The 26417-nt window shown below is 40.3% G+C and overlaps 1 protein-coding gene across 1 annotated transcript in view; it reads right to left on the reverse strand.

Annotated features, from left to right (window-relative positions):
• Positions 1-24649: 24649 nt before the first annotated feature.
• CCDC91 (coiled-coil domain containing 91) overlaps positions 24650-26417 on the reverse strand; it is a 150655-nt gene continuing 148887 nt past the window's right edge. The window contains exon 13 of the mRNA XM_069864538.1: positions 24650-24986. Within this exon, the coding sequence (XP_069720639.1) occupies positions 24954-24986 (33 nt within the window). The 3' untranslated portion in view covers positions 24650-24953. The remainder of the gene's footprint in view (positions 24987-26417) is intronic.

The raw sequence follows: 26417 nt of genomic DNA on the forward strand, positions 1-26417 counted from the left end.
CTCAGCCTGTTAATAAATAATGTACTTTCTATCCTTTTGTTTTCAATAAAGAGTTGCTGTTACAGAACACAAATGAAAGCGGAGGACTTTGCACTTGAACTAGGATACAATAAAGTTAATCATGTTCTTTGGTTCATCTGATAATTAATTTACTGGCTTGGGATTGGTTCCAAGAAAACTCTATCACTTGCTTAAACCAGCTATTTCTGAGCAGAACTGTTGAACAGGTGCTACCAGAACTGCATCTGCAACTAGTTAGCTTGAAAACAGCTAGTCATCTAGTACTGGCATGCCAGTGCTTCTGATGAGCTATCAGTGGATTATTTAAACAGAATGGGGTTTGTTTGCTTTTTATCTTTTACCAGCCTGTGATACAGTCCTTGCCATTGCAGGTGCCGTGGTAACAGCATCCATGCTGACTACCTAAAGGTAATTACAGTGCATCTACATTAGGTATATTCTTTAAAGTGAGTGCTGTTTAGTTGTGTCTGAGATTCTCACATCTGAATATAACTGCAAATGTACAGGAAGCTTCAAGAATAGGTAACAATATTGAGCAACACACTGTAGCCAGTTGCAGTGTAAAGTCAGTACTGCTTTCTGTGTTAGTCCTCATTCCAGGAGCAATAGATGCATGGAAATCCTGGTCAAAGAGGATCATTGATGTAAAGGGTTCAAATCAACTCACAGATCATGGGTTCAGAAGAAGACTGGACAAGCACACAGAGAACTCTGTTACTAATTGGACAAAATGCATTAGACTCAGGAGCTCTGTTAAGGTGGAAATAGCAACTGGAAGAGCATTTGGAGAAAGTTTGGTGCAATTTTTTCTTGGCTTGGCTACAGTTTGGCATCTATTTATGACCACTGTTGGAGACTAGGGCCTTGCTGAGCTGTCTCAGATGAACTTCAGTACAGCCATTCCTAAGTGGTCAGATGAACTTGAAAAGCAACCTGGATTCTCTAGGAAGGAAGATGTGACATTACCGTATAGACAATGCTGAGGGATATCAGATTTGTCTTGAGACTGAATGGAGTTCATGCAGTAACAGTCTTCAGAATACATAAATCTGCAGGATCTCACTGGCACCTAGAAGCACTGTGCAAAATAGATAAAAAATACACTGCTTAAAACACTGAATGTACTGAACTACACTAAGCATATGAATACATTTAATAAATTATTTGATTCATGGGTTTGGCATCCCCAATAAACATGTAAAATGCTTAATGGAAGTGCTTTTTACTTCTGGATAAAAACTATTGAAAGGGCTGACTCTGAAATATTTGAGAAGTTTGGTTTCTATTAATGTTTAAAGGTTGGATTCTTATCCCAAACCTTTTGGATATTTTTGGGCAGTGAATTACATGTGAATAAACTTTCCCATGTGGTTTGTAGGGCTTATGCTTGGCAGTGTTAAAATTACCACAGGAAGAGCTTTTTCTCATGGCATTTTGGCTTCCGGTCACAAGCATAGCCTGGAAGTCAAGAGGCGTGGGAAATCGAAATAAGAGGGGAAACAGTTAACCAGAATTCTGTGAAAAGGCTTTGGATTCACTGGAAATTAAAGGAAGGTCATTCCTTATTGTATCCAGATCCATTCTCCCAGACCTAATAAATTACAGGATTATATCAATGAAGTTAGACATGCACAGAGACTAAAATGTTCCAGGTCTTTCTATTTGCCAGCTGAGGACTTTTCTCCAATTCTGTAGCCTCTAAAGTAGGTGAGACAAACAGTTAATTCCCTGGTTAATAGAAGCCTGATTGCTTCTCCTGGGAAACGATATCATAATTAATAATTCATAGTGCCTCAATGCTTTTCCCCCCGGTATTTAGAAATATTAGTTAATTTCATTATTGTTTAATCTATTTACCCTTCTGAAGCCCTTTGATTTTATGGATTTATCCTGTTTAATCTCTCTAAAGTAGAAGAATATAACTAATGCCTGTTTGCAAAGTGACATAAAGATGAATCTACGACATGACATAGACTATACACAGAATCTGAGAAAAATCAAGCAATAAACCCAGTTTTCCAGGTTTTGGACAGGTATTTTAATTCAAGTTTACCCACGTTCCATTGGAAGTGTAGTGGTCAAATTTATTGCAAAATGTAGTTCAAAACCACATCTGATTTGGAAATTAGTGGCTCAGAAACAAGGTGTACTACTTCATCTCCAGTGTAACATCAACCTAGTAGCAGTTCTTTCTGCTCAACCCTATGTGTGGTGATCCACAGCCTCTGATGTTTCATCAGCCCTGTCCCAGTTTCACAATTCTCGAACCAGTTGACAGTCCCTTGTGTGTGCACCCTTCAATGCTACACATTTTCCTGAGAGAAGATTCACTTTATCCTTAGTGCTCATTCTCTTGGTATATTCAAATGTTGCCAAAGAGCAGCTTTTCCATCAGGGCTCAGATCTTTCTGGATCTTCCCTCTGCCTTTTACTGAAAAGGAAAACAATCTCATGCTAGGAAGAGAGATGCAGAGGTAGTTCAACCTTCAGGTTTAATTGAAACTTGAAATAGAACGCATGAAATCTTCAGTCACATAATCCAGGTCACTTGACAAACTCGAGTATTCAGTCTGAGGTAGGAGGACATATCAGAAGGTATGTTATGTTAGGCTGTCTGTTCTCCACCACCCCTGGCTCCCATGGCATGGTCCTACTTGTTTCAATAAAATCAGTCACCTGAAGAAGCAATATATCTCTTTTCATATGAAGGGAGTTAACTTTAGAGAAGTAGATTTTAGGTTTGGAAAAGCATATGTTTGATTAAGATTCACGTTTACTGCCATAAGTATGCAATCTGAAAGCCAAGCAAAGAACAGTTTATTTCACCTTCGAACATCATCATCAATTATATTCTGTGAAAGATAATTAGTTGTAAATATTTTGAAAAGGAAAGAGACATCTGAGCAAGTGGCAAAGTCAGTGTTTGTCTCTCCTAAAAAAATAAGTAAATTGCATATCATGTTAGGGAGAGATAACTTATGTGAAATATTCAAATGCCATTAAAATGGTTTAAATATAGTGAGTTTACCTCATATATGACTTGAAAGAGATGAAAACTAAGAAAAATGTCAGTAAAACTGATCAGATTTTGGACTGTATCCAAGGGTTTCTGTTCAGCATACTGAGCTAATCAGATCCTATTTAGCCCTGTACTTCCCCACATGAGAGACTGCATCTTTCTGTTACATCCTCAAGCTGTTGAAATCAGCATGAGTTTCTGACTGTGCGCTTCATTGGCCCAGAAGAAAGGAAAGTGGTGGTGCCGGATTATGCAATGACTGTTTTGCTTGGGAAATTGTTGCTCCTTTTGATTCAGACTAGTTAGTCTCTGTCTCTTGGATTTATTGCAACAGCCATCTTTTAAGAAAGGGTCTTTTTTTTTCAGGGTAATGGGATATTTCTTACAAGATACAGGTGAGGTAAGTGGGTCATCTCTGTTGATGAGAAGGTCAGGGAGAGTTTGCTTTATGATTTGCTTTGTTCTAGTGACCTTTGGCAGCCTGAACTATTGGTGTGGGGGGAGCAGAGTTCAAGTGAGAGTTTAATCTTTGCCTCGGCTTTGGAAGTTTGGGAAAAGTATCCTTTTAAATTGCTTTGTTATAAATCAAATGTCTGAATGAGGAAATATCACTTGATTAGATACTCTTTACTTTTCTTCAGCAGATGTATGGACTCTGGTTTCTTTGCACCCATCTTACTCTGTTTGTCTTCACAGACATCAAGAAACTTTTACCACAGGAAACTGATATACAAAAATTGAGTGATTTTCCCAGTGTCATATAGGTAGTATATAGGAAATGAATCCATATCTCCTGAATCCTTGGCTACTATCTTAATCAGTTTGTTTTTTCTACCCCCCACAAAACAAATCCTATGTTAGAATTTAAATTTCTGAGTGTCATTCAAGTCTCACTGGGAGTCCAGCCCCATGCATTTAGTAGTGCCACCGTACATTTTCTCCAAAGCTCTTTTAACTCAGAAAATGGAAAAATAAAGTAGGTCTTTTATGTAACTATGTCAAGAGACAACTGAGCAGCAGCCAAGCCTTTCAAGGAAAGTGGATTTCCCTTGTGTATTCTGGCTTATAAATACTGTCTCTTTTATTTTAGGAGTATAATTGTTGCACCTTCCAAAACAACATACAAGAAGCCAACTGCAGCAGTTGATGTCTTGTGTGCCTGTAAATGACCCTGGCCAATGCAAAGAAAGAGGGATTGGTATCAAACTAATGAAAAGACAGAAAAAAACCCATCAGCCTTAAAAGGCTTAATCGCTACTAATAACTCACTTTTGGCAAGAAATCATCTGTTGGGTATACATAAATGAGTCATTTTGTCTCTATGATCTCTCTAATCAAAGGGGTAATTGGAAACTTCCAGATGCTGATACAGTCCTCCTGAGATAGGTTTCTAAAATAAGTGTGGTCAATTATCTTCGAGCAGCTTGTGTCTCCTTTCACTGACTGTAGAAGTGCTTAGAGGAGATACATGACTTTGACACAAAAGAAAACCTAAACATCATTTCTCATATTATATACCTTGCTGATAACAAGGTTTTCCCTAAAACGTAGGTAACAGTTAAGGCATCTTCCAATTTTTTTCAATTTATTTCCTCTGATTTACTCCAATCACATGTTCATTTGTAGATATTGCCAAAGTTTTCAAAATTAAAGATCATTAATGAGCTTCCAAAAGCTTTAAAGTATGCAGGAATCATTTTCCTGTACATAAATATCACTTCTTGAATCTATGAACACTTAAAATTCCTCATAAAAATAAAATCTTTTGTATCATTTAGTTGTATTTCTCCTTCAGTCGACTAATGAAGGAAATTATAAACATGAAGTAAAAGCAGAATCTTCCTTGAAAAGACACCGTGCTGTAGAATGTTTTCCTTCTCCAGAAATTCCTGTTTGTTAGTTTTCAGTACAAAGAACAGCAAAACTGTAGAAGAGTTGCAAAAAAGTAAGCAGCAAAAAAGTATAAGAGGTGAAGAAGAACAGCAAAAAAGTAGAAGAGGTATTGCATCAATGTTCAGCTGCTTCTGCTACCTAATGCAGGAGTTCTTTTAGGTCACACGATCTGCAAATGAAAGGAAGCAATTGCCTCTAATTTCATTTCACGTTCTAGTAATATTTTTTATCCTCAGGCCAGCTTGCAAACAGTGTCATAGATTTTAAGGTATCCATTTAGGACATTTTTCACTTCTTTCAGCTGCATGGTTCAAGAAGGAATATTTTACAAATATATCATGTCTAATGTCTAGCACAACAGCACGTGGATATTTCTGAGTGCTACATATACATAGCTGGTTAAAATATAAACAGGAAACAAGACCTGCTTCTTCTTTGAGCTAGAGTTCCTCCCTAATTTAGAAATCATTCCAATAATCAGCAGTCAGGAGAACCAGGCTATGAATATGAGTATAAAAGGTTATTGCACCCACACGCATGTGCACATGTAGCAAAAAAATAAGCAAAGTATACACACATAAAGGAAATGTCAAACCTAACTGATAACAGTACTTGCAATGCAAGAACCTAACTATTGCAACATCAAACCACAATTTTCATTCTGTGACATTGGAGTCTCATTCCTCTTTGAAAGTCTGCTAATATTAAATTAATCTTTGAGGAAACTTCTGTAGAAATGCACCAAGGAAGAATGTGATTCTTCCAGTATAAATTCTAGAGAAAATTGAAAGGAAATAATAACTTTTCCCTGATGACTGTGCAAGTGTACAATAACCACGTTATTCTTTGCCACTAGTTGCTTATTTTGCAATAACTCTACTCTACAGAGCTCTTTCTGCCTATTTTTTTAATATTGTTTACAATTTTTTTTTTTTAGATGAGAACACATAGATTGCCTGTTATTTTATTTTTAAGTAGATCAACCTTGTGCCAGTGAAAGCGGTGGCTGAGATGTCCAATTAAAGTCACATAGTGATTTGAGCTTGCTGATGAGGACCATCCGCCTCCAGACTGTGCCAGGGTGATTGAGTCCAGAGCTGCTTCAGATTCTGCTTTCATTCATTTTCTAACACCTCCCCAGAGGTTACTTAGACTATGTCTGCTATTGTCTTTGCAGCATACCACTGTCCCAGCTCATCTCTTCTGCCTGATGGTCCTGTGACTCTTTCCCGAATCCCACCTACCTTTTGCTAAATCAGCATAGCACTCTCATATAACTATATGAAGGCACTTCCATTAAGGGGTTATTAGGAGTAAATCACACTCAGTTATTTGTTCTGCAGCACTACAGATCACTTGGAGATGAGGTTGGAACATCCTAATGCTGAATGGGGTTGGTAAGTTATCAAGCCTGATGAACGAGAAGCAGATGTGTACAATATGTATTGTGTAGATATAATATATTATTAGCACTCTCTAAAGTATTTGATACAGTCCTGTGTGACTTGGTTTTTCATCTGAAAATTAAAGTAAATAATGGTAGCAAAAGTGAACATCAATTTAGCTCATGTTAAATATATCAAAGGTTAACAGATTACAGCAGTTCTTGTAAAAAGGAGGATTATCATACAGTACTGTTTCTACTGGTATCCCACAGGTTCCTTTTCCTGGCTGAATGTTACTTGGTGTCTTTATCAGAGATCTCAAACATTGGCATCAAAATTAAGAAATATGTACATTAAAAGCTATTGGAACAACATGTGGTATCAGAAAGAGATTGTATTAATACAAATTTACACATCAGATGTAAAGTGGGCTCACTTAAGACTTGTGGATTTTAAACCCCCATGGAAAAATGGAGATCATGCCTTTAAGATAGGCAAGTACTGCAAATTAGTAGCTCTGAGAAACTTGAGGATTCTAGCAAATGATAATTTGTGAGTTCTGGTGAGATGTTGAGATTGTCTTTCTAGATGTAATTTTTGGTTACAAAAGAAGGACACTATTGACTAGAAAAAGAAAAGGAATATTACCCCTCTATCTGGCACCAGGGAGAGCTGTCTGGGTGTCATCTATCAAATTTAATGTGTACTCTGCTAGAAGAACATAGAAAAAGCAGAAACCACTTAGAAAGAGCTGTGCAAATGACCTGAGATTGCAAATATATGTCTCATTGGAAATATCACTGAAAATAATTTCAGATAATAGATAGCTTTCTAATCCAGCAGAAGAAGATGTAAATAAGATTCAGTGATAAGCTGTAGCTAGACATAATCCAGGCAAGGAGCTTGCCCTTTTAACAGGGCAGTAAATCATCCATTGGGATTGTGGATCTTTCTTTCCCAGCTAAGAACTTGAACTCCAACAGACCTGAGTACCTGGGATCCACCATCAAGAGCTCTGGCCTTGAAGTAGAAATTTCTGGGTGAGATATTGTAGCTTGCACTACATAAGAGTCAGAGTAGTTTCTCATTTTCCTGTATGGCCTTTAAAACCTCTGAAAAACTCACTTTTCTTGTTGCGGGACACAGGAACAGAGTTTTTCTGTCTCCAGAAGAGACCATCCACTGAAGTGCAGTCTGCAGACTAGGAGATGTGGAAGACTTAGATGAGGAAGGTGCCCCACTGCATTGTTTATACTCACTATATCTGTGACCTGAATGAGGTTTTAATGTACATTAAAATTATCCCATAGGCAGTTATACACTGTGAAGCCAAAACATTTCCTTTCCTCTGCCTCCCCCCTCCCAAGCCCTAAGGCTTTCATTTATGGTAGAAAAATAGAGCCTGTAAATCTATACTGTTCTATAAACAGGGTAGCACAATGTCTGTTAAACTTTTGGGCAATTTCTTGTAATCATATATACTTAAGTAAAATTTACATGATCATTATGAGCTGCTCTTGGGCAATGGCTCTTTGTCAGCCTACAGTGATTAGCACATCAGTGCTGCCAGGACAGAATTCTGTCAGCACCACAAAAAGCAATTTCATCAGGTTTCTTTTTACACAGAACTGTGGCTCACACTGGCCCTGTAGCCTAGCAGATTTTTTTTTTCTTTTCCCTAGCCATGAAGTCTGACTCTTCAGACGGAAATTAAAATAATTTCAAGAATGAAGAGTTCTAGCCTGTTTCTAAAAATAACCCTGCTCTTCAGCAGGGGATGTGATTCTTTAGCCATGTGCAACAAAGATGACCTCTTTGTCAGGTCTAGCCTGCAGCAGGAGGTGTCTGCTGCTGGTCTACTTTTACATGGGTTCAAAAATAAACAGTAAGTTCCTCTGGCTGGCCTCCCTCGCCAAAGGCAGGCAAGGAACATTCTGTACAAGGAAGCACTCACAATCATTTGAAGGGCCAACTCTAATGAACTTAATTGATGCATCAATGGAGTGTGTTAAGCAGTAATGCTTTAGTAATATGGTCATGAGTTGCTCAGCTACTTGTTATATTAGTGCACACTAAACATAGTACCATACATCTGGGCTATCCCATGGATGTGAGTTGAAGGAGAATGCATTTATTTTTGCAAAATGTGAGTCTTTGTGCTCAGATCTGAAACTTATGTAACATGCCAGGGACACCAGAATATATCAACTACTTTTCTAAAAACAGTCGAAAAAAACAGAAATTTATACACTATTTTACAGGGAGAAAAAAAAATCCAAATAAACAAAAGGTCACTTGAGTTCTATATGAATACCATATTCTAGGAACAAAAAGCAGGGAAGGGGAAAATTTAAAATTAAAGCAACATAAAATTCATTTCAATGCGAGCATGATTAACCACTGGTTTCACACACTTTTTTCTATTCAGTAATTAACTACTCTACAGTGGAGGCACATCAGAAAACTAAAATTTTAGATAAAGAACAAGATCCCAGTGATCTTGATGTATCCTATTCCAGCAATGCAAAAGGCTGAGACAGGATAAAAAAAAATGCTTATCAAAATAATGTTTTCATTGTGAAAGAGACACACAGTGCTATTAGGACAAGAATCTGAACCTGTATCTGTGACCTTGAAGTGCCTACACTCTGGAAATGAGCAAAATGCAGACACTGTATACACTTTACCCTGTCCCAACTGTATTGCTGTGTATACGAAGTATACACGCAGTATACAAAGACATGAAATAACAATGTTGATTATGTCTGGGGTGGAGAGCCATTGTTTTGGCTTAGGTTTTATCAAAGGACAGATGGTGCCATGTCTGTCTGTAAATGGCCTTCCCCTGGCACAAGCTATCAGAATTTTAGCTATGTATAGTATGACAATAGCCTCCATAACACCGGGTAAAGAGACAAAATCGCTCAAGAGACAGAGCAGGATGTATAGTCATAGAAGTATTTCACACACTAGATCTGTTAACTGCTTTAAAGCAAGAGGTAACACTGCAAAAGTTTTATTCCTCTTGTTGGCTTATGTGATAAAAGCTCAGCTCCACACACACGAAGGCAAACAAAGAGGCATAGGCAGGTAGGGGAATTATGTGATAAAAGCTCAACTCCACACACACGAAGGCAAAAAAAGAGGCAAAGGCAGGTAGGGGAACCCAACTAATATGCTGATATGGCCACTATCCTAGGAGTCATCAGCCCAATCAGTAGCACATCTCCACACATATGAAAGAGAAAGGAGGTGCACTGTCAGGTGGGGGCACCTCAAAAACCTAGTCAGAGAAATTATCCCACACCCTGGCTCCTACCAGGGCCACCATAGGGGAACATTAACAGCATTGACCATCACTGGCAATCATTAAGATGAATCAGCTGGGACTCCAGGCCATCTCACAGACAAGGGTATCACTGCCTGGGGTATGGGACACTTTACAGCATGCAGGGGATGAGCATTTTTGGATTGTAGAAAATTTAGTAATGGATGTTTAGTGGAGGAAATGAAAGCTGGAAAAGGGAGACATCAAGGTAGTTTGGGAAGAAGGAAGTATGGAGGATAGGGAAAAAAAGGAGGCAAAAGGTACTGGTCGTGTGTAAACTGTTGCTTTTCAGTACGCTTGTCTGATCATGTCCTCTGCCTAATTATCACAACCTGTACTGTCTTCTTAATAAACTCCACTAATATATGGCAGACTAATCTGTGTGCACATGTATGTATGGAGATCCAAGTGTCAGTTACTGGAGAGGAGACCACAGGGCAGAGGGCCTGGGGCAGAGGGCTTGTGTATGCATGGTGCTGGCAAGTGCAGCAGCTGAAGGTGTGCATATCAGCGTGTGATCACTAGGGAGTATCACAAAGTAGGTTATCCGTTGAGTGGCCTGGGAGCCAAGGGTGTATATGTGTGTCTGAGTGGAGAAAGAGAATGCATTTTGAGAAGCAGCCTATCAGATCATTCTTTTTGTCAGTGTGTGTGCTTCTGAGCAGAAGGCAACAGTGGAGATTAGAGATTCAGGACCAGCTGCTGTGTGAACTGTAAGAGAGGCTAGTTTGATGAAAAGATCTGTAAACATAAGGTAGGCACACATGTACACAGTCAAAAACTGAATGATGAAGAATAATGTTGATGTATTCTCAGGATACAGGGACAAGAAGACATCCACTGAATATGAAATTAAACCCTTTGCTGTTAAATACAACGTAATTCCTTGGGGAGCTCGGGGTCACAGTGTACTATTGAGGAAGATAAGCAGTTACCATAGAGCCAAAAGTAAGAACAAGGTATTAAGACTACAGAGCTTCCGCCTTCCAGGTTAAAAAACAACTTTTAACTACTTAAAGTCAGAAAAAATATTTTCTCTCTCAGCATGGTACACTATAATTCTCCATTATGGACTTGACTGATACTCAGGATTGCTTGGTACCTCATGGTGAGAAGCAAAGTGTACCTTCCCCATGAACAGTAGCATATCTCTTAGATGCCAGTGTATGTCTTAGACAGCATCATCATTCAGGCATTTGTACAGAGAGACAGAGACAGTGAGTCTTTCCTCTGCCACAGTCTTCTACTGTGACCTTAGGTCAGTTGTTTAATTTCTCCACATTGTCGTTTCCCCATTTGTAAAGGGGAGATGTTACAATCCTTCCTTAAGTCACTGGCAGGTTTTGAGCCTAAAAAATGGCATTGTAGGGTGTTAAAATCTATGTCATTAAGAAAGATCCTAGTCAGTAGGTAAAATGACAATCTACATAGAAAGCAAATTCTTTACCAGTGAACTTTGCAAAGAGAAGTACTTGGATAGATTGGACAGAGAGAAAAATACAACCTTCACTGCTGATCGCTATTTCATAGATTTTCTTACGACTTTTTCCATTTAGGGGTTCAGTTTATCTCCACATTTCCTGCCTTTTCCTTCCCATTTGTTCTGCCATTGCAGCCATCAATAGACAGGCATTTGAGGCAGAGAATCAAAGATCTAAACTACTTCAAAGAGTAGAAGACGAAGGTTGAAAACAGAGGTTTTGTGCCCAAAATGTAAGTTCATTTGGGGATTAAAATTCCACCTAGTTTGGGATTGTGTGATTGTGAGATTCCAGCTCAAGACCATCTCTCCAAACATAAGGTGAAATTCATTACATTAAAATTCTTTCCACAGCACGAAAGGGTTGTCATCATAAACACTGCATTATGACTTCCCTACAGGTTGCTGCAGGAAAAGAAACCAACCCTGGAACAGCAAAGACCTTTAAAAAACATCATGACCTTTCAGTAACAGAAAACATGGGAAAATCTAAGTCTTTAAGAAACTCATTTGATTCTGGCTTGGCACTCTGTGCAAATCCTTGCATAAAGAGAAGTTTACGGCGGGGATTTCTATGCTGCTTCCTTAACTGCAGGCACAGTTTTGCACATAAATATTCTAATCCTGAGATCTTGATGCATCCTAAACCAGGCACTGATGCTTCAAAAGTGTAGAGATTAGTTATGAGAGTGCCATTGTGAGAAAAACAACCACAGTAACATCTAAGCTCTGCATCTGGACATGGAAAAAATAACAAAGTAGAAACAAAAACAAAGAGAAGAAACACAGTCTGTTTTGGAGTATTTCTAAAAATCATATGCAAAAATCCAGATGGAGAGAATTCTGGATTCTGTTCATGCCTGACATGATCAGCAGATAGATGAGTGGCTTGGAGACATGAGAAGTGAGGTAGAGAAAGTGCCAGATGGCTAGTTGGGATTTCAAGGAGTGTTTGTGGTAAGCCACACTTCAGATATTTTTTTTTGCTGTGGCCTGAAAGCTGTCTCAGAGACCATGAATGGAAACTTAATGACCAAATATTTTGTGACAAGTCATGATTTCATGATAGTGATCCCATTGTCCAACCTGTAAGCCATTTCCTTCTGAAGACTTGCGAGCACCGTTGGATCAAATTATCAGGCCAGTCTCACTTCACCAAAAGGTTCATAGCATGAAGACAAGAGTATTAATAAAGGAAAGGGCTATACAGGTATTCTCTCTCTAGCCTTATGCTTGCCTTGGAACTATCTTTCAATTCTCTTCAGCCTTAACCACCCCAGTTTTGGGGCTGGGGAAACTCCCTTTCTCTTTGCCTTCACCTCCCTATCCCTGCTGCATCTGACAGGAGGCTACTCAGCCTCCCATCTTCTTCTCCAAGTGGATGTTTTATTTTTCAATGGTCACTTTCAGTCTGTGCGATTCAGCCCAGGCTTGCCTAAGTTGTTCAGACTCCTTCCTTTTCCCTTTAACCACTGCTGTTATGCAAGGAGGCAGTGTTTGCCACTTCCCTGAAAGACAAACCCTGTAAAATTCCTGCTGTGAGCATGTGTGGTCAGGCTTTCGTGGATGAAAGTGGTGGTTTCCTATTCTCAGAGTTGTTGGAGTGCAGAGTAAAAAGGACGAAAGCCCAAAACGGCATGCACTGTTTATGCTAGGCAAACCACCTCAACCCTTTTGTTGGTGTCAGGTGTATTGACTCGGCAACAGACTTTTTTTTCTTATTTGTTCGAATAGATAAGCTGCAATTACCCTTTCAAAAATAATAATAATAATTCCACTTCTTTCTTTATTCTCTGGATTATCCAATATTTCTCCCTTCAACAATAGGAGACCTGATTTACCCAGCCTCTGCTACACGGTCTGTCTCAGTTTCTCAGCATGAAAGTAAGGTCTGGAAAGAATTATTTGATGTTCTTATTTGTAGCAGAAACTGAACTAACCTAGCAAGTGACGATCCAATTGGCCTGCAGCTTATGCTTTTTAGTCTGTTAAAATATATATACCAAATGGGGAACACCAGGAAAGGGAAGGTTCCCAGATGTTGGACTGTTGTTCCAAAGCCCTAGGGAAAAAAAGGCATTAAGGTTTGACTATGCACTCCAGATGTCAGGTTGTTTTATAGGCTTGATTCAAAGACAATTAAAGTCAAAGAGAATCTTTACATCATCTTTGATGGGTTTTGGATGAAGACTATGAATATGGAGGAGCACTAAGTGACAATTAGCCTAAGCAACACTCATATCAATGACTACAATGCAAAGGGATTTTCAAGCAGAATACCCATAGAGTGTTTAGAATCATAGAACGGTTTGACTTGGAAGGACCTTAAAGACCATTCCAACCGCCCTGCCTTGGGCAGGGACACCTCCCACTGGATCAGGTTGCTTAAGTCTTATCCAATCTGGCCTTGAACACTTCCAGGCACGGCCATCCATGACCTTTATAGGCAACCCATTCCAATGTCTCACCACCATCATAATAAAAGATTTCTTCCTTTTCTTCTAATATCCAAAATAAATCTCCCTTCTTTCAGCTTAAAACCATTACCCATTATCCTATCCCTACACTCCCTGATAAAGAATCCCTCCCATCTCTCTATCTATACTCATGCTGCTGGTTAACATGTAAACTATTCCAGAAGGGTGCCTAGCACTCTATGCCTTTTTACTGCTCCAGCACAAGCTACAGGCCGGATAGGGAGAAAAACCCTATTCTGGTTGGATTTCCTCTTTAGCACAGCTTTATGTGTTTGTATAATATGAAACAGCCTTTTCTATTTCTGTTCAAGCTCTAGAGGCTTGGATTTCCTCCAGAATATTTGATTAACAGCTGAGCCTAAATCAGAGCTGCCTGGGGTCTCCTTTGCCTTACTGACACATTATAATATCCTTTCATCTGCTATTCCAAGCCAGTTCCTTGTTCTGTCAAGCAGCTCACTCCCTCCAAGAGAAAGCATGTTGATCCCTCTTCCTTTCTAAGAATGTACAGAGCTGTTTCAAAGCAGGACTTCGGTCACAGCAGGGGAAATTTCTTTATTTGACTGACTCAGAGCTGGACTGCAAAGGACACTGGATTATGGACTGCAGGCCAGAAGATGAATTTGTTAAAAGGCGTCAGCTTCTGTGTGCTCAGGCCCACTTCAGGTGTTATCCAGGTGGTTCAAGGACCAAACCAATAAAGCCGCATTTTCACAACAGCTCATGTAAATTAAAGCATTCTGACAGCACCTGTTACGAACTGCATTTTATTCCTTGCCATCAGTCAGGAGAAAAGTCCTCCACGTGGCTTGACTGATGAACATATTCAACACCTTGAGGCAAATAAGAAGAGACCAAAACTAATACCTTACTATTTAAAATGGGTTGCTGTTTAACCATCCCTCAATTAACTGAACCACAACAGGCTTTTTTCTTCTATTTCTGAAGGCTCAATGTAGCCTGATGGCACTGCTAATGTAAACAGAAAAACCTGTCAATGGAAAACAGCAAAATAGTAAGATTACACATGCCATGTCCACATGAGCTGCACGAGAACAAATGCAGTCAGGCCAAAGCCAAAGTTCAGCTGGAGGTGAGAGTAGCAAGGAGGATACAAATCAGCAGTTTCTACATGTTCGTTGGTGGAACGAAAGCCGCATGGATCCATTACTCGTTGGATTAAAGGACCTAGCGACATGCAAAGGGAAAAGGTGTGTTCTGTAGCTCGTGTTTAACTTGTAAGGCTTGCCTTTAGGTCTTCCAAGTTTCTGATCCTCCAAATACAGTCCGTGTATATAAAGGAGAACCCACAAGAAAAAGACTTGGGGATCACTTCACCCAAATGGACATGCACATGTCCATCAGACCAGAAAGGGGGCATCTGAAGGTGCTAAAGAAGCTGGCTGATGTCATTGAAGGGCTTACTTCTATCACCTTTGAAAGGTTATGGCATGCGGGAAGATTCCTAAAGCCTGGAAAAAGGCACATGTGGCACTAACACTAAAGAGGGTAAGAAAGGTCAAAGACGGCCATCATAACCCCATTCCTCAGGAAAGTTGTGGAGCAAATGCTCTTAGAAACCACCTCAAATCACATGTAGGTTGAGAAGGTGATCACAGAGAACCAGCATGGATTTACCAAGGGAAGATGATGCCTGACAAGCTTCAGTGTTTTCTGTGATGAGTTGCCTGACAACGTGGATGAGAGAAGGGAGAGAGATGTTAAATGCCTTGATTTTTCAGAAGACCTTCTGTAGTCTTCTAATCATCATGACTGGTAAGAATTTCAGATAGGCTAGATCAGTGGGGTGAAAAATCGGCTGGATTATCATCCTCAAAGACTTGGGTTCAGTGACGTGAAGTCCAGCTTGTGACCAGTAACTAGGGACATCCCTCAGGTATCAGTACTTGGACCATACTGTTTAGTGTCTTCATCAGTAACCTGGATGATGGGATGGAGTATACTCTCAGAAAGTTTGTATATGACACCAAACTGGGAGGAGCCGTTCATATCCTAGAGGACTGGAACAGCAGGAATAGGCTGAAGAAATGGGCTGTCAAGAAGTTGACGAGGTTCAGCAAGAACAAGCCAAGGTCCATCATGGATGGAATACCTTCATGCAATGATGCAAAGTGGTGGCTGACTGTTGTGAAACATCTACAGAACAGCATCTGGCTATCATAGCATACAGCAGGCTGAACATGAAGGAGCACCATGCCCTTGAGGCAAAGAAAGCCAGCAGTGTCCTGGGCTTCATTAGGAGGAATGTACCTAGCAGGTGTGGAGAAATTCTTTTCCTTCATCTCACACTTGTAAGGCCATATCTGGATTACTGTGTCCAGTTTGGGTATTCCAGGTAGAAGAATATTGACATACGAGCTCAAGTTCAATGGGTAGCCACAAAGCTGGCAACAGGGCTGGAGCACAAAGGCAGGCTGAGAGAGCTTGGTCTGTCCAGCCTGGAGAAGAAAAAATGAAGGGGAGACCTTACTGCTGTCTGCAACTATCTGATCACAGAGTTTAGAGAAGATGGTGTCAGACTTCTTGGGGGTGCATAATGATAAGACAAGAGCAATAAGAAGAAGCTGGAATGTGGGAAATTCCAAACCAACATTGGACAACAATGTTTTTCCATATGAATGGTAAAATAGTGGCATGCAATTTTCCTGTTTCTTTCAGGCAACATGGAAAGAAGGCTTCAAAGTCTAACTGTCAGGTTTTAACGTCACACTCATTATTGACTGAGGGTGTGTAAGTTTATAACCGGATGCTTACTTTCTGCTGATGTTTTTAGGAAATTCCCAGTCCTTTCACTAATAGCACTGTTTAATCAGACTGAGCAAAGACTTGATGCCTCTGTAAAAAAAGAAAAATTTGTGAATTCTCTGTTGCTATGGGTGCGTTTATGATTCTTCCTCAACACTCACCCTTTGAAAGAGGGTCTCTTTCAAAGACGCCCACCAGAATATCCCTCCACAGGGACTGCTGAGAAATACTGATTTTAAAAGTTCTACTCTCAGACATCCTCCAAGAGTGAAAATTTTTCAAACACAACCAAGGAACAGAGATGGAATGAAGAAGGATGTGCCTTTAAAAATTGTTTTGTAACTTCTAATTTGGATCAACACTGAAGACTTCAGCTGGAAGTTGAATCTGAAAACACATTTATGCAAAGCAGGCAGATACTTTAGGCAAGTTTTAGGCATCATTCCATAATATCATCCATAACCTTTCGTATTTGCACTTTCTGCCTTGATTGTATTCATTTTCAAACTGAGTAAAAATCTATGCACTGCAACAAAGGTCCGTAGATCAAACTCCTTACTAAAATGTTCTCTGCAAGTAGGAGTATATTATGTCTAATTTTGAATTCTCACGGTTTCTTCTTCCTCAGAGAAGATTTGAGGTTAAAGCCTAGAAATGAATGGGAGTTCCACCACCACCTGCAGTTTTTCCCTACTTTGCGATCTTGTATGCTAAGCATTTTATTTCTGCTTCTAAGAGGGGTTTTCTCCCTTGCCCATACAACTACCTCAACCATTTTATCTCTTGCTGAGATTTTTGGGCAACAGTAAGCCCTTCATTTTTAACCCGTGGTTTCTATAGCATAAGGGCATAGATGTTTTATGCACTTTCCATGGCCCTTTGAACAAACACCTGCCCACAGTTTGAGAATCAATACTCAAGAAGATCTGAATTTATCTCTGGACATGAGATCACTCTTTAGATTCCACCTTAAAAAAAAAAAAGTGATGGCAATAAAGATATCAAAATAATTTATGGAGATACTAGTGATATACAGCTATAAAAGAAAAACAAGTAAGATTTTGCTACTGCTCTTTATCCTTGCTGATTCAAAACTCAAGCTTTCATACCCTGAACCATTCCCTAAATGACAAAACACAATAGCCTCTTTTCACTGTTCCCAATTCTGGGACAAGATGAACTCTAAGGAAGGACCTCCCAAACACAAAGTCATTAATGGGTTATCTTTTGAAGCTCCCACCTAGGTGAAGGCATGCGGAGATGGCAGTGATTAAGACTGGAAACAGAAGAATGTTAAATTGTTTTGCCCTCTGATTATACTCAATGAAGACACCAATTCAAAAGAACAGTTGGGCCAGAATAATTTAGTGAATCATTTATTTAGGCTGTTGTAAATGTCACACAAACTCATTCCTACCTCTAAGTAAGCACCAGTTAAAGCTGAAAGGACATAACGATGAAAGAGATCCACGTTCTTCTCACTCTAACAACCCAGGCTCAGCCTTGAGTATAGATCAGCCAACCCCCAAGCTATTTTCTCCATTGCATATTCTTACAGAATGTCAGATTTATGCTCCAAACGATGTTACCCACATTTTCTGACATTTTTTCCCTGAGTATACACAACATGGTAAGTAATCCTGCAGCATGCGTAGTGTACATCCTGCAGCATGCGTAGTGTACATCTTTCCATCTTGCCTGCTAATGATTCTTGGAAGCTTCAGATGTTTCATTAATAAGTCTGTAATTTAAAATTTTACTGTTACTTTTACACAAAAAAGGACAATGAAGTAATTGACTTCAACCACCAGCTAGCATAAATTGACTGGGATGTAAACAACAGAGACATGTGACATAACTATGGAAAGGAAAAGAGGATTAGGGCATTACTGTAGTATTAAATTTTGTCTGGGTATGTAAATATAGAGTGGGGGTTTTAAAAAAAAAGTTGAATTCTCAGTTCCTATTTAACACTTCCATTACATAATGTAAATATGTCAAAACATCTCCAGATTCTTTCATGCTGACAATCAGGTTATACTTAAAAAAAGATTGTATGTGTCTTTCTCTGGCAGCTGCCAATTAAATGTCACTGGTTTAAACTCCATTTTTAGAACCAGCTTTTATGCATTGCCAGATGAGGTCACAACTGCTTCCTGTTAATTGCTAGACCTTTCACTAAAACACAGACTTGACAGCACACGTGTTTTCTGTATTTACTTGATTATTTGATTTTAAAAAGAGGTAAGGGATCAGAGGGGTGGGGGGGTGGAAAGAAGAAGCCAAGGAGAAGTTGATTAACAGATTGGGAAATGTTCATCCTTTTAGCACACCCTCCAACACAAGACCCTTTCAACCACTCAATCCTCCCAAGCAGACAACCATTTCACTTCATGTGTGGATTTTTCAGGATATCAGGGTGCTTCATCACTGATCACAGGTCTTGCCAAGGCACAGGTTTCACACAAGTTCTTTGCCCACTATCAGACTCCATTATAATTCCCAACTTTATGCGCAGAGGCAAAGTACCAGAGGTTGTAGTCCTGTGTTGCAGGCATGGCCTCATGGTGTGACCCTGGGATACTGCCAGGGGACTCATATCTCCCTTTTCCAGGAAGGCTGCATCACCTCATTACTCTCAAAGCAGGCAGCAGGAGAGATCCCAACATTTTCCCACTGATGCTTTCCAGTATATTTTCATGTGAGGACTTCCTGTTTACTCTCCAGAGTCCCTGGGTAAACCAACTCTAATTCATAATCTCCTGTAACACAGGCAGCTCATAACTCTAACAGGCCTTGGAGCAAACAATATGAGAGCGTTTGTCAGATGAACCAGGTTACGCCCCCTGTCAAGCTCACACTGTAACTCTGACAGAGTAGGTTGAGTGTGATATTGGTATTCACTACACCTGCAAAGGTTGTGACAGTGTTTTTATGTTATCTACATTATCAAGATTAGAACCTAGACAGCAGCATAAAGAATGCAAAACATTTTAAAAGACTCAAAAAAAAGAAAAAGAATCACATAGAGCAATTTATGTATTTTCCATTGGGAAAGGGACTATTACCTTCCCCAATAATTTACTGTCTCAAAAGGACAGCTAATCAAACATATCTCCTGGTATAAAATGCAAATCAAAGCTTCTCTGAAAGCTGATTTGGGATGATACCTACCTCCGTGTAGGTCACGGACCATGCCAGGTCTTGATACCTCCTGTGCTTCTGGGAACTCTTCTTTTCCTCAGTTTAAAAAGGCACTGTGCACCAGTACAAGCCCCATTTTACCATCACTTACCAAAAGGATTTGGCAGGACAGGCAGCCTGAAGTTTTAAGCCAAACACACCAGCCCTGTGCTCCTTCCAACTCCCCTTCAGTTTTGGACTGCATGGAGTTTGGGGCAGGAGTGTACTGGCTGTTTAAGGACCACAGTGGATGGCTGTGTAAAGATCTAGCAAGTGATAAATCACATAAAGCCTCCTTTGCCTCAGATATATACCAGACTTTTCCAAAACTCCACTAAAGCGTATTTACACCTCATGAATCTTGGATTTCAGGAATATCAGTGATTGCTATGTCAAGGCTCCTCACTCACTGAGTTCCATGACAACATTTCCTACAGGATCTGGACCTCTCACTGACCAGTCAGAAGAAACATTGAGCCTTTCACTTCTTCACAGGGCCTTTGGTTGTACTGGAAATACCTTTTTTATTCTGATTATACTGGACTTTGATTTGTCTTTCTGTTCACTTCATTTGCTTTTAAATTTGGCCCTGAATTCACCTTGGAAGCATATGCAGTGCAGGGTGACTGAAGGAAACACCCCTGCTTGCCTGAACATCTGTGAGATGTGAACAACAAAACAGAGTAAGTTCAAATTACCCCTCCTAAAAAAGTGACAGATATGAGTAAGAGGTACCGCTCATGAGACACCTCTGTGGAGTAAACATTTTGGAATAATACTCCAGGCAACAACTACAGAGGCTTTAACAACAGATCGACCAGCCATCTATTACATTTCAAACAAAGTGACTCAAAGGAAAATGTTCCAAACAGGCACCGCTGGGCATTTGACTCAGCCCTAGCAACGTTTTAACTGTTGCTCTGCCACAAAGCAGACACGTTAATTTGGTAAACCATCCTCTGGTAGCTACTTTTATATGAATGCGTAACACACCTGACCGGGTTTCTTTTCCTTCCAACTTTCTAAAGCAAGTAGCCATCACAGGGTGCTGTTGTTTCCTCTCAGTGTGTGATGCCAGGTTCAAACTAATTATTTAGCTATTTCAAACCTTTTCTTCTTCCCCCTTAAATAATATTAGTGTTCTGGGTTAGCTAAAGGCCTAAAAGCTGGTTTTAATTTAAATATAAATAATACCCAGAGTGACTGTGTGATTGTACTAAAAATAGGTTGTTTTCTGTTTCCTGATCTTAAAACTGGGAGCAGGGGAGAATGAGACAGAATATCCAGGTCTTTTTTATTCTGATGGTGCCTCAAATACATGGCATTCTGTCTCTAGAGAAGTGGGTTGTTTCTGAGATACCATTAGTTTATCTGGAAATGTATTTACCACACTTAACAAGTACATCTATTCAGTATGTGGTTCAGAAATCACGAGGGGAAATCACACGCTGTTAAAACTAAACATTCTTGAGCAAGCCTCGGTTATGGCAAGTTCAGCAGGAGAAAAAGAAGCTGTGGTGAGTGCAGTTACTGAGATTTTCCAAATAAATAAAGCAAACAAGTTGCTTCAGGAAGCAACTCATACCTATATGATTTATAATAGAGAGAGTTAGTCCATGAAGGCAAGATGAACCCAGTGAACTAGCAGTCACAGGCCACCCGTGGGCTGCAGTGTTGCCTGCAGTACCTTCACTGTTTGTAAGCAGTCTGTGACAACTGGTATGGACTTCATCTGGTTTGAGGTGTGTGTGGCTTCTAGCAACACTCAGAAACTTCTGTTGGCTTAAAGTCTCCTGATGAGCTCCAATGTGGGTTTGCATCAACAGGGGAAAATATAGGGATCCTATTTACAGCCTGCTGGCAGCAGACAGGTAAAAAAAATAAAAAATCCTTTCTCCAAAATCAATGTTTGCTTTACTGAGGGCCTCCTTAGGTGTACATTGGAAACAATTCCGTCTGTCTTCCACCACAGTTAAGTCACCCTACGGTTTGGTGTGCCAGCCAGTAGTAGTTAGCAGTCCAGAATCAACAGGTTTCTGCTGTTCAGCAGTACCAGACCATACTGGCCAACAGCAGATGGAAAATATTAAATGCGACATGGCACCTGATGAATAGTGATAAGAACAAAAAGTAATGTAGGGACTGGTGGGCATCTTGGCTCTTTTTCATCCTACTTGTGACATGACTTAATGGCCAGCCCTACTGATGTGGGGAGTGTTTTTAGCAGCAGGACTCCTCCCCTCCAGCAAAAGCCAGTCCCTCCTCTTGCTCCTTCTCAACATCTGCTCTCAGCTCAAAGGAAGTCACATCACAGGCCTGATTCTCTAGTCTACTTACTGGCACCCTGTACAATCATTGAATCCTGGGCAAAGTCACTATAAAATAAGAACTCTAAGAACTCTCAATTAATCTCCTTTGACAGGAGGAGCTTTATCCCTGCTGTTCAAAATCATGGCTAGCTATCCAAAGCACAAAGCAATAAGAAACAAGCGTGGCCTCATAAGGAAGTCTGAAAGCAAGATTCTTGTGCTTTGGCTACTTTCTGATTATCCTGTCTATACCTTCATCTCTGCACATGAACTTTTCGCTGTGAGGGCTCCCAGATCCAGAAAGCGTGTATTACTTACTCGTGACATTCTGATATAAGACTAAAAATAATTCCTTTTCTCTTTACCACTGTATGTCAAATGATGAGGTTCCTGCCCATTCTGACCTCATTCTTGTGGGTTCTAGGTGCTAACGGAAAGGTGTTATTAAAGCCCTTGTTATGGGATATCTGTTTTTTCTCATCAAGTCTGTGGAGTGATACCTTCAGAACCATGAACTTGGCAATGTCACATTTGCTGCCTGGCTTTCCAAGTGGCAGATAGATAAAGTTCCTCAGACATTGCAGTCTGTTACAAAGGGTTTCAGACAGGCACAGCAATCTTAGTGATGAACACAACACTAAACCAATAAAGTGCATGAAAACCAAACTGTTCTGACACTGCTGGAGATGTTGCTTTCTCATTTCTGCTGCACAGTTTGGTGAGGCTGCCTGTTATTACTAGGTAGATGTATAATACATGGGACAAAATAGATGATGGATTTTTGTAGCAGATCCTGAAGCCAAGCAGTGAAGGCTAGTATGATCTATGACTGGTGTGATATCATTAAAAGCAAAAGGAAAAACATTTATTTGCTACCTAAAAGCTACTTGCCATCATTAGTTCCCTAGCCTTACTGCCTTCTCTGGGGCTACTGGGTATACATGCCGTCTTAGAGACTGAATGAGGTCAAAGGGACTCTGCTTCAGCATAATTCCGTCTGTAGGCAGAGTCACTTGCAAGATCAGGCCAGAAGTGTGGTATGGCATCTATACCAGTGGACTCTCAGTGCAGGAGGTTTGAACTTAACTCCCTCTAGGAAGGAACAACCTGTGCAATGCAAGTTGCTTGTTAGGAGTGGATTCCTCCTCTGTACTTGGAAAAACTCCTCCCTTACAATGTACCACCAAAGAAGCAAAAAACACTCCTGTGGACAGAGATGCTGTGTTGCTTAAATAGTTATTTCATCTTCAGCTAACTGGTGGCACTGCACCCACCATTCCCTTGGTGTTCCGCTAGAGCTTCTGCTAACAAACAACACACACTTTAGGGCTTGACTTTCTGCAGGCTTGCCAGTTCTGCCAGGGTTTTGTTTACACACTTGGCACGTACTTCAATGAGCCATACCAGAGCACACAGTTAAAGAAGGCTTTTTTGCTCCTCAAAAAAAACAGAAGAAAGGGTTTGTTGCAAATCATTCCAGTACTGTCAGAACCCCTTCTCCCACCCATCCCCAAATCTTATTAAAAATGTTGTGAACAGTTATTACAGCGATTCCAAGTTGTCATAATTATATCCTGAAAAGAGTGTGAAATGTGCTTTTCCACATCATTTACTGTTTTCCTGTGATTCATGAAACCTCTTTTCACATGAATAATTGGTCACTTCTTGTTTATGTATCACCATGATACATAGCTCCTAGCAGGCCAAAAACAAGACACAAAGCTAACATTTAATCACTACATCCCCATATAACCTACCTCTCCCACCCCCATAAATAGAAGGCACAGATCTCCTGATGGAGAATATGTTTCATAAAAAAATCCTGACAGTTTTACCTTTCTTAGCAGTCATTGGCAAAACTTTTTGCTCTGTGCTTGTGTTGTGCTTCAGATTTCCCAGTGTAAAGAAAACAGCCACAAAGTCCCATACAAGCAAACTGAGATGATGAAAAAGGAGGAAAGCTCCAAGAGCTGGGCTGCTGGGAATGGCAGATTTCTGAATAAGAATTTGTGAGATGCAGTCAAAATGATGGTTATCAATAGTCACCTGAAGTAGAAAACACTTCAGTATGTTCCCAGAATAATGTTTCAACTTGTAAACATTTCAGTGCCACTTTATTTTTACAGCGCAGTAAACTGAGGTGCAAATTTATTGGCTTATGACTACTCAAGTGGCTCACTGCTCAAGCAAATCTGCAGTCAAGTTTTGATTTGCAAAACTCCTCCTCTGCCTTCAACTACAGCTTCCTAAATGGAATGCTTGATTAGGTCATTGTGACAATATCTGTGATGGGTGAATGTGTCTTTGCGTGTGTGTATGTATTTGTGCTTCCTGTCTTTAAAGCTGAGTGCCCCTTTGTGAAGTATTTTGACAGTAGATGAAAAGAAAATCAGACAGACAATGATATTTCTGTTTGACAGCATCATACCATGGCAATCCAAAAACACAGCAGAAAAGAGAAGTCAGCAGGATCTCTTAAGAACCTAGTAAAACGTATGTTAGTTTAAGACCAGATATTCAACCAGCCCAGTAGGCTGTGTGATCCTGCAGAATCAATGCAAAAACTGACTGCAAAAGAAAAAGAAATTAACATGTTTGTTATTGGGAATACATGAGGACATTAATCTGTTTTTACCACAAACCCAAAGAAACATCAGGTTTTAAGACTGGAAAGAAAAAACCTGAGTGGTTTTTACCTCATATAGACATGCGTCAAAAACCCAAAGCCTCAACATCTGATCTTATTAAAAAAAGGAGAGTGAGCTGTGAGGTTTTTGTTTTCCTTTATTTTGGCAGCAAGGTAGAGACAGGAGGGAGTGAAGCTTTGGCGAGTGGTGGGATTTAGGACATAGGAGGAGAGAAGAGGACAAAGGAGAGAGAAAAACAACTTCTTGGAGTCTAATCTACTGATTCAAATACACCTTAGCAGCTCTGGCTGGAAAGCAGATTCAGAAGTGGAAAGAATTTCTGGATCCAGATCAAGACAGCAGAAATATCTTAATCTTTTCAGGGCCATAATCTCCTGAGAAGGCTTGTGAGAATTTGATCCTGTCATTCCCAAACTAGAATCTTAAAACTGATTTGGAGCAGAGCTACAGTTGGTTTGAAAATGTTATTTCTTCTTTCTGTGGAAAAAAAAAAAAGAGAGAGAGAAACAAAAATGGGAAAAAAAATCAGCCAAACCCAAAGTGCATGGACTCATTACAAGCTCAGGAAATCAGCTCTATTTAAATCTCTTTCAGCACCACTCTCCAACTTTAATAGTGCGTGTGTGGAGGCAAATATTACACAGCAGTTCATTCTCTTTTCCTAATCCCCTGCCTCCCTGCCCCCATCCCAACCCTAGCTCTACATCTGAATGGTCACTGTTTGTTTTTTCTTTCTTATTAGTCCTGTCAAGACTTTCTCTCAGTAACCACCATTTTCATTCTTTTCAGCATTGGTCACTGATATCTTTGTTTGTGGTCTTCATTATCACACCATCGCACTCTTCGTTTAGTTCAGTCCCCACTTTGCTGACTTCTCTGGTGCCAGCTCCCAATGCTTACTCATTCTTCTCTTATCACCTGCTTTGCCGTTCCCTTATCTTATCTTCTCTCATCCAGTGTTCTAACCTTCAGGATGGAGTATCTCAGTGCTAGCTGAGTTCACCCAACTTTCTCTTTGCCATTGTCTCACACTGCTGGGTCTCTCATAAGAAAATGCATGCATTGGAAGAAAGGACTTCTGACCTGAAAGCGGTCCTCCTCATGACTGGTGCTGCACATCAGCCTCTTCCTCTAGACTATGCTCGTTCTCTTTCTTTCCTTTGTTCTTACACTTATAGTTCTTGCTGATAAAATAACAACATAAGGTAAGAACTATGGGAGACTCAGACTGGCTTTCCATCCCTGACTGGAGTCACAAAGGCCCCAGTGTAAGTGTATGTCTGGTAGGCTGATCTTGGCTCACAGGTCAAGGTAAATAGAAGATCATCTTGCCATCAGTAGGCAAAGCAGACTTGACTTGGAAATGATTTATTGCTGATTAAAATCCAGCTGGATGGTGAGAATCAAAGACAAAATTTAATCAACTTCTTCTCCCTCCTCCATTTTCTTCCCCAGGCTCAACTTCACTCCTTCATTCCCAAGCCCTCTAGACCCTCCCTACTAAGCAGTGCAGGAGAGTGAGGAACAGCGGTTTATGGTGTCAATCTGTAATAGCTCCTCCCTGGTGCTCCTTCCACTTCACACTGCTCCCCTGCTCCAGTGTGGGTCTTCTCCATGGGCTGCAGTCCTTCAGGAGAAACCCGCTCCAGTATGGGCTCTCCACAAGCTCCAGTTCCTTCAGAAAGTATCCATCTGCTCCAGCATGTGGTCCTCCATGGGCTGCAGGGCAATATCTGCTCTGGTGCCTGAAGCTCCTCCTTCCCTTCTTTCTTTTGGGCTTGTTGCCCACAGAGCTGTCTCTCAGTCTTCTTTTCGTCACATCTTACCGCCCATGCAGTGTTTTGGCCTTTCTTGAATGAAAGCCTGACTGTTCTAAGCGAGTTTATCTAGTTTTTTTAATGTCCCAGT

This window comes from Phaenicophaeus curvirostris, chromosome 1, assembly GCF_032191515.1.
Source record: "Phaenicophaeus curvirostris isolate KB17595 chromosome 1, BPBGC_Pcur_1.0, whole genome shotgun sequence".
NCBI lineage: Eukaryota > Metazoa > Chordata > Aves > Cuculiformes > Cuculidae > Phaenicophaeus > Phaenicophaeus curvirostris.